Raw genomic sequence first — 9978 nt, 5'->3', positions numbered from 1 at the left:
TTTAATGAAGAGAAGGACGAGGGGGGACATGATAGCAGTGTTCCAATATCTCAGGGGCTGCCACAAAGAAGAGGGAGTCAAGCTATTCTCCAAAGCGCCTGAAGGCAGGACAAGAAGCAATGGATGGAAACTAATCAAGGAGAGAAGCAACCTAGAACTAAGGAGAAACTTCCTGACAGAACAATTAACCAGTGGAACAACCTGCCTCCAGAAGTGGTGAATGCTCCAACACTGGAAGTTTTTAAGAAGAGACTGGACAGTTTTTAAGAAGAGTCTGAAATGGTTTCGGGTTTCCTGCCTGAGCAGGGGGTTGGACTAGATGACCTCCAAGGTACCTTCCAACTTTACTACTACTACTACTACTACTACTACTACTACTACTACTATTATTATTATTATTATATACCACAAATGATAAATTGTTGAAATAAATTTAATATTTTGCTTGGTTATGTTATACTATAACTGCAAGATAATGCTAACGTGCTTTTGGTATTAAACCAATTTTTGTATTTTTGTACTACTTACTGTCTCCAACTTCTCTTGCATTCCGATGTCAACCTGTTGTGCTTTACTTTTGAATTTGGGGAAAACATGACCATGCTACAACGGGGAAAAAAAGGCTCTAATATATATGATGATATTTAGCACTCTATTACAAGTAAATCCCAGTATCAGAAAAAAAATATTTTCCTCAAGCCCATATGAAACAAGGAAGAATTAATATCTGCTCCATCCTCTAATCAATGGTCAATGCTTTCTTCTAAGGCAATTTCATTTTTATAAAACTCACTCATCAACTGTACGGATGAATTTACTACAATGTGGTGCTTGGACATAATTACATGCATGAAGCAAGGATATTTTTTAAAAAAACATTGATCAACTACTACTATCTATATCAACAATTACAGTCCTGTTGTATGTTGTGCAATAGTTTTAGAAATTTGAAAGTAAGTATAAATATTTTAACAGTATTGCGAATACATACATACAATTTCTAGGCTGCCCACATTCCAAATGACTCTGGGCAGAATCAAAAACAGCAGCACAGTACGAAGGAAAACAGCTGCAAAATAGCCACTATCGGGGAACAAAAACATTTATCCACATAGCTAGCAATTCCTGGAGTCTGTTCTTCTATCTCAACCCAAGGCCTGAAGAAAATCCCAAATTTTAGAGAACACTTAAGGATGGCCAAGGTCTAGGCAGATCTCCAAGGGGATGTTATTCCAAAAGGGCAGTTGCAATAACAAAGAAAGCCATTTCTGGGTTCCACTAAATCAGGGCTCTTCAAACTTGGCCCTTTTATGACTTGTGGACCAACTCCCAGAATTCCTCAGTCAGGCACACTGTCTGAGGAATCCTGGGAGTTGAAGTCCACAAGTCATAAAAGAGCCAAGTTTGAAGACCCCTGCACTAAATGAAGTTACTTAACTGATGGGACCTGAAGAACACAGAGGACAGGAAACTTAGTAAGAGACTCTAAGATAACTACACCTTATGCCCTATAGGGATGAATTTTCAATATGTTTTGAGTGACACAACTACTATTTAACAAAGGAGGATGGATTAGAAGTAACAGAAACACAATTGCAATCTTCAACACTTTTATCCTTTTTGATTTAATAATATGCTTCTAAGTATACAAGCAATGCCCCTTGATATCTTAAATCTAATTAAGATATCAAGTGATTGAGGAAACATTTCATTTCTGGGTCTATTTCACCACTAAAATAAAAAAACATGATATATATGCAAAATAGAAAAATTGATTAATATGCAAACATTGTTCTATTTGCAGAACAGAAATTAAAATTTGGATGGTTTTACCTCAGAATCCAAATTTTAATTTTATAAAAATAATTAAATATTGTTTCAGATTAGTTAGTTGGACTCAGCTTCCAAAATTAAAACTGGGCATAATGAAGAAATTTATAATTTTATTAATGAGTGGTCCTATAAATTATCATTTTAGGTAATCATAGTATTACCAAATTTGAACTCATCTGCCTGGATAAATTAAATTAAACTAGTATTTTAACTAGTATCTTTATTTCTTATCCTTCAGCCCATTTTATATTAAATATATACCAAATCTTTATGTAACTAAAAGAGACAATTGTTTTTATTTATTTATTAGACTTCTATGCCTCCCATCTTGCCGAGGTGACTCTAGGTTGCTTACAGATATTCAATAAAAATACCACCTAAAACATTAAAACAATAAACTGTTATTAAAGCGACAAACTAAATTTACCAGTGTAATTTGCACTCACTGTGGTGCTGATGTATAACCTGATGATTTAATTTTGTTATGAAAAACCAACGGCTTGTCTTTTATTTGGGTTTTTGTACCTAAATTAAGAAACATCTATAGTTAATATCAATTTCATAGCTAAGCATCAAGAAATACATATACAGAGAGAAACTAAAAATATACTTTGGATATCATGAGCCACATATATCAGGTAAGGGGACTTCCACTAATACAAACAACACCTGATCTGTTAATATTATCCATTCCAGTGTTACATGGACACAAAAAGATATGTAACTTTTTTCCCAGTACATTTGTTAGACTAAATAATTCTGTTTTTAAATCATCATTTTAAGCTAATCTTAAATTATTTAAAAAAAAATCTTTTAGAGACAATATGAAACATCAAAAGACATCAGACACAATAGAACTTATTGGTCAAGAATGCATATATGGTTAGAGAAAATGACTAAAAAAAGAAACATAGATTTTTAAGCCAGAATTATTTTTTGTTAGGTATAATTGTAGGAAATTATGAGAAGGAATGTGTATATTTAATGTTACATGTATTAACTGCAGCGAGAATTGTATTTGCTCAATATTGGAAAGATGAAGAATTATCAGCAGAGGAAGAGATAATATAGAAAAGTTTAGATTGTGCAGAAATAGACAGACTGACACTGAAAATGAAAGAGAAAGAAGATTCAAAATACTTTAGAACAGGGGTAGTCAACCTTGGCTCTTTTATGACTCGTGGACTTCAACTCCCAGAATTCCTGAAAAGCTAAGCTGGCTCAGGAATTCTGGGAATTGAAGTCCATGAGTCATAAAAGAGCCAAGGTTGACTACCCCTGCTTTAGAACATGGNTGCTCCCCACAGTCACATTGCTATGATCCAGCTCTTGGCAACTTACACCAGTTGCAGCATCCTGCAGTCATACAATTGTCATATGTGATCTTCGCAGGCAATGTCCAACAAGCAAATTCAATGGTAAAGCCAGCAGATAGTCACAAGTCACAGTTGTTTAATAATTGTGGGTAATTTGCTTAATAACCATGGCAAAAAGTTTATAACATTGGGCATGGTCCATACGATACCTCAATTAATGATTGCGCTGCTTAAAAAATTATTTTCTGGTCCTTATCCTGTAAGTTGAGGACTACCCTGTACTTCTATTTACAGGTTGTTTTCTATTAAGCGGCACAATTTCAGGGAACATGAAGAGCAGCAAAAAAGGGGGGGGGGAATTATGGTCCTTATGCGGCACATAGGCTGCCCATTCTTGCTCGATGTGAATTGGAGATACCATAAGAAAAAATATAAATAAAATCCTGGTGACACATCTAATATTTGCAACTTCACATACCTTTAGTTGAAATTACTAACGTTAATATACTTAAAGATCCTAGGCTGTCCCCTAGTGCCTAGCAATGATATTTTACTGATTCCATTTTTTATAGAAAAAGTCTCCATTTTAACCATAAGAAATCTCTGTCAGCTAAGAATAAATGGTACAAGTCTCACTTTTTAAAAACTCTAATATTTTTTGGAATAAAGGGAAAACTTTCTTCCCCTAGGGAAAAACATTTCCTTATGGAGCTGTCAGCCATGTATACAATTCTACTGTCAGAACTAAAGTGAAATATGTGTCCTTAAAATGAGGGAGCCAAGACTGAGTAATGCCTTTAATTAATATAGAATAAAGTGGAATTATTAATCCTTGTGATCTGTATAATATGTTTCCATTAAGAAAAAAATTACCTTTTTAGCAGCAAGTCACATTCTGGCTCTTATATACATTAAGATGAGCTACTGTAGATCTTCTCACTTGGCCAACTCCTAAACAGATCTATTCCAGTTGTTAACTGATTTTTCTATTTTATTATTTTCATAAATGAAAGAAAACTTGTTGAATTTCTTCTGGCTGTTTCTGTTCTATTATTTGGAATTTTGATTTTATTTTTATCATATCGGATCAGAAGACAAAGAAATAAGGATAGCTAAGAACATAAAAAACTAAAAATTAATGTACCTGAATAAACAGTTGGTTCTCCTATAAGGTTTGATTTGAATGCCAGCAAAGTTCTGTCAGCTAAACCACAAGCTAATAACTCTCCATTTCCTAGAACAATGAGAACAGCAAATTAATCTAGTATAAATAAAAAATACCAAAAAATATAGACAGACAGATTCCCAGGCCAGAGTTGGCCATTGTAGTAAACACAGAACTAGTTAGCTTTAAGGTTTCCAAGTACTCCATCAAATAACTATTAATATTAATAAACCATAGAAAGTTGTCATTTTCCCCCTCGTACCTGCATGCTGAATACAGCATATGGCAGTTGGTTTATCAGTTACAGTAATTTGCCTCACACTTTCAGTTGGAGGAGATTTTCCAAGAGGATAGTCTTCCTTATTTCTTCTTCAATAATAAAACAAAAATAAAAAGGGGAAAGAACAATTAGTGAAGCAAGAATAAAGGAGATTTAGCATTTCTTTCTATACTACTAATTTAAATTGTGCAAATTGAGCAACAAAGATAATTAGAGGTCTGGAGGCTAAAACATATAAGGAACGGTTGCTGGAATTGGGTATGTCTAGTTTAATGAAGAGAAGGATGAGGGGGGACATGATAGCAGTGTTCCAATCTTGTGGAAAACGAAAGGACTCTTACGAATTCCAGAGGGTGTTAGCAGAGAAGTTTATTTGCGCAGGTTCAGAAGCACAAAGACAGGCAATTCTGAACAAGGAGGGCGGGATTAGACTTCAGTTTTATATTTTCCTTTTCTTAGGAACAAAGGACTACACATTGAAATACACATTGTAATACATTAGGATTGTTTCTCATGGGCATACAATGGAAGGTTTTGCTACATACAAAGTATCCATGTGCAATGCGCATTTGGTTAGTCACACATTACTGACACAGAACTTTCCCAGTGATTATGCATTACATCATTATTCTAGCAATTATGCAGACAAATCATTATTCCAGCAATTGTTCATTATTCTACCTTATTTTACCACATTACCAATATCTCAGGGGCTGCCACAAAGAAGAGGGAGTCAAGCTATTCTCCAAAGCTCCTGAAGGCAGGACAAGAAGCAATGGATGGAAACTAATCAAGGAGAGAAGCAACCTAGAACTAAGGAGAAACTTCCTGACAGTTAGAACAATTAACCAGTGGAACAACCTGCCTCCAGAAGCGGTGAATGCTCCAACACTGGAAGTTTTTAAGAAGACTCTGAAACGGTATAGGGTTTCCTGCCTGAGCAGGGGGTTGAACTAGATGACCTCCAAGGTCCCTTCCAATTATTATTATTATTATTATTATTATTATTATTATTATTATTATTATTATTATTATTATTATTATTATTATTATTATTAAATACCACAAATGATAAATTGTTGAAATAAATTTAATATTTTGCTTGGTTATGTTATACTATAACTGCAAGATAATGCTAACATGCTTTTGGTATTAAACAAGTTTTCGTATTCATTGAACAATTGTACTACTTACTGTCTCCAACTTCTCTTGCATTCCGATGTCAACCTGTTGTGCTTTACTTTTGAATTTGGGGAAAACATGACCATGCTACAACGGGAAAAAAAAGGCTCTAATATATATGATGATATTTAGCACTCTATTACAAGTAAATCCCAGTATCAGAAAAAAAAATATTTTCCTCAAGCCCATATGAAACAAGGAAGAATTAATATCTGCTCCATCCTCTAATCAATGGTCAATGCTTTCTTCTAAGGCAATTTCATTTTTATAAAACTCACTCATCAACTGTATGGATTAATTTACTACAATGTGGTGCTTGGACATAATTACATGCATGAAGCAAGGATATTTTTAAAAAAAACATTGATCAACTACTACTATCTATATCAACAATTACAGTCCTGTTGTATGTTGTGCAATAGTTTTAGAAATTTGAAAGTAAGTATAAATATTTTAACAGTATTGCAAATACATACATACAACTTCTAGGCTGCCCACATTCCAAATGACTCTGGGCAGAATAAAAAACAACAGCACAGTACGAAGGAAAACAGCTGCAAAATAGCCACTACCAGGGAACAAAAACATTTGTCCACATAGCTAGCAATTCCTGGAGTCTGTTCTTCTATCTCAACCCAAGGCCTGAAGAAAATCCCAAATTTTAGAGAACACTTAAGGATGGCCAAGGTCTAGGCAGATCTCCAAGGGGATGTTATTCCAAAAGGGCAGTTGCAATAACAAAGAAAGCCATTTCTGGGTTCCACTAAATCAGGGCTCTTCAAACTTGGCCCTTTTATGACTTGTGGACCAACTCCCAGAATTCCTCAGTCAGGCACACTGTCTGAGGAATCCTGGGAGTTGAAGTCCACAAGTCATAAAAGAGCCAAGTTTGAAGACCCCTGCACTAAATGAAGTTACTTAATTGATGGGACCTGAAGAACACAGAGGACAGGAAACTTAGTAAGAGACTCTAAGATAACTACACCTTATGCCCTATATAGGGATGAATTTTCAATATGTTTTGAGTGACACAACTACTATTTAACAAAGGAGGAAGGATTAGCAGTAACAGAAACACAGTTGCAATCTTCAACACTTTTATCCTTTTTGATTTAAGAATATGCTTCTAAGTATCCAAGCAATGCCCCTTGATATCTTAAATCTAATTAAGATATCAAGTGATTGAGGAAATATTTCATTTCTGGGTCTATTCCACCACTAAAATAAAAAAAAACATGATATATATGCAAAATAGAAAAATGGATTAATATGCAAACATTGTTCTATTTGCAGAACAGAAATTAAAATTTGGATGGTTTTACCTCGGAATCCAAATTTTAATTTTATAAAAATAATTAAATATTGTTTCAGATTAGTTAGTTGGACTCAGCTTCCAAAATTAAAACTGGGCATAATGAAGAAATTTATAATTTTATTAATGAGTGGTCCTATAAATTATCATTTTAGGTAATCATAGTATTACCAAATTTGAACTCATCTGTATGGATAAATTAAATTAAACTAGTATTTTAACTAGTATCTTTATTTCTTATCCTTCAGCCCATTTTACATTAAATATATACCAAATCTTTATGTAACTAAAAGAGACAATTGTTTTTATTTATTTATTAGACTTCTATGTCTCCCATCTTGCCGAGGTGACTCTAGGTTGCTTACAGATATTCAATAAAAATACCACCTAAAACATTAAAACAATAAACTGTTATTAAAGCGACAAACTAAATTTACCAGTGTAATTTGCACTCACTGTGGTGCTGATGTATAACCTGATGATTTAATTTTGTTATGAAAAACCAATGGCTTGTCTTTTATTTGGGTTTTTGTACCTAAATTAAGAAACATCTATAGTTAATATCAATTTCATAGCTAAGCATCAAGAAATACATATACAGAGAGAAACTAAAAATATACTTTGGATATCATGAGCCACATATATCAGGTAAGGGGACTTCTACTAATACAAACAACACCTGATCTGTTAATATTATCCATTCCAGTGTTACATGGACACAAAAAGATATGTAACTTTTTTCCCAGTACATTTGTTAGACTAAATAATTCTGTTTTTAAATCATCATTTTAAGCTAATCTTAAATTATTTAAAAAAAAATCTTTTAGAGACAATATGAAACATCAAAAGACATCAGACACAATAGAACTTATTGGTCAAGAATGCATATATGGTTAGAGAAAATGACTAAAAAAAGAAACATAGATTTTTAAGCCAGAATTATTTTTGTTAGGTATAATTGTAGGAAATTATGAGAAGGAATGTGTATATTTAATGTTACATGTATTAACTGCAGCGAGAATTGTATTTGCTCAATATTGGAAAGATGAAGAATTATCAGCAGAGGAAGAGATAATATAGAAAAGTTTAGATTGTGCAGAAATGGACAGACTGACACTGAAAATGAAAGAGAAAGAAGATTCAAAATACTTTAGAACAGGGGTAGTCAACCTTGGCTCTTTTATGACTCGTGGACTTCAACTCCCAGAATTCCTGAAAAGCTAAGCTGGCTCAGGAATTCTGGGAATTGAAGTCCATGAGTCATAAAAGAGCCAAGGTTGACTACCCCTGCTTTAGAACATGGGATATATTTTATCAATGGCTAGAAAAATGAGGTAGAGAGAAAGGAGTAAATTAAACATTGGAACCCAGACAATATGTTGCTGATAAAATATTAAGGATTTGTGACTATAAAAAATAAAATATTGAACAAAAAAAGAGAACTTATTTTCTAGCGTAAGAGCACTTCATCAATGGCTGATGAGCTGAATTTCCTTTCAGTTTACCAGAGGTACTTTAACCTGGATCCTTATATTGAGATGCCCAGACTTGATAGCTTAAAAACCTGTTTCAGCTGTATCATTCTAGGCATGGACTTCTTCTGTGTTATCCAATGATTTTAATGGAGAAAATACATTCAAATCTATTTGTACATATATTCTCATTAAAAGAATGGGAAATTTCTTATGGGAAACAGGGACCTATCTGAGTATCTGTGATTCCATATCTGCAAAGGATAACAAAACATAGAGTAACATTGACTTCCTCTGAAATATCTTTCTATTTATTTCTCTGGGTTAGAAATTCCACAATTTAAAAACTGCAGGAGAAAGTCTGTGTCTGGAGCGTTTTTCTGCTATATTTCAGAAGTTGATGCATACGGAAGGAATTAGGTCTTTTGATAAGATACTTCTCTGATACCCACAATTAAGTGTAGCCACTAGACAATCTATAGCAGGCATGTCTAACTCGTGACGTCACGTGACGTTGCGCGACGTATCGGAGCTTTTTCTCCATTGCCGGCAATGGGGTGGGCACGGTTTTGGGATGATGTGTCCGGCCCACGGGCTGGCAGTTTGACACCCCTGATTTATAGCATTGATATTAATAGTGTACTGAGGTGATGAGATATGGACAAGAGTAAGTTGGCTTCTAGGAATGCCTCTAATTAGTTTGGATAGAATATCACAAACAAGCTTGGGGTAAACTGAGGCTTTGGTCACATTTGTGGTAAATAACTCTGCTTGCAAGAAAAGGTTGTTATGTGAAAACTTTGACTCATCAAATATTGACCCTTGTTTGCCAGCAGGAATCAATATTTATAGACTTATCTGGTAAAGATCCTGGCATATGATGACTTGGGATGGATAATGAATAAATACTTCAGAATATGAAATAATGAATAAAATGGGAAGGGGGGAAGTAAATATAGCTGACATTCAGCCCTCAGTTTCTTCCTTTATTCAATCTTTGCTTTGGGATGTTAGTTTCAATGTATTAGTCAAAGTATGTAATCACTGCAGAATTTAACAAATTTACCTGTAGAATTTAACAAATTTACCTGTTTTATTTACAAGTTTGGCTTTTTCCTTCTTCGGGTACAAGGGAGAGGTCACAAGAAGAGGATATCTAAAACCACAAATCCAAAGATATAATTATATATTTAAACCTACAAGATGCTCATAACAATTGACAGAAGAGCAACACTAGAGTGATTGCTCTCAGGATAAATATTTAATTCACTACAGATAATAATAGATCCCTGGTACTGCAATCACCTATATTACTTATTTATGAACAGCTCAAAATGCAGTCAGAATAAAGGATTTTCCCATTTGATACATTTTTGCAATCACATCTTAGTTGACAGAAATGTGCTAAACTGGTGCAC

The 9978-nt window shown here is 33.9% G+C and overlaps 1 protein-coding gene across 1 annotated transcript in view; it reads right to left on the bottom strand.

Annotated features, from left to right (window-relative positions):
- Positions 1-4293: 4293 nt before the first annotated feature.
- Positions 4294-9978, bottom strand: part of WDR27 (WD repeat domain 27) — a gene marked incomplete at its 3' end in the record, with an annotated part of 18300 nt that continues 12615 nt past the window's right edge. Inside the window, exons 12-16 of the mRNA XM_015827707.2 lie at positions 9649-9716; positions 7545-7623; positions 5789-5863; positions 4577-4683; positions 4294-4383 (exon numbers count right to left, since the gene is read on the bottom strand). Coding sequence (XP_015683193.2) covers positions 4294-4383; positions 4577-4683; positions 5789-5863; positions 7545-7623; positions 9649-9716 — 419 coding nt within the window. The remainder of the gene's footprint in view (positions 4384-4576; positions 4684-5788; positions 5864-7544; positions 7624-9648; positions 9717-9978) is intronic.

This window comes from Protobothrops mucrosquamatus, unplaced genomic scaffold, assembly GCF_001527695.2.
Source record: "Protobothrops mucrosquamatus isolate PMUCROS unplaced genomic scaffold, P.Mucros_1.0 scaffold3893, whole genome shotgun sequence".
Classification (NCBI taxonomy): domain Eukaryota; kingdom Metazoa; phylum Chordata; class Lepidosauria; order Squamata; family Viperidae; genus Protobothrops; species Protobothrops mucrosquamatus.
This window is presented reverse-complemented; position numbering and strand designations above follow the sequence as displayed.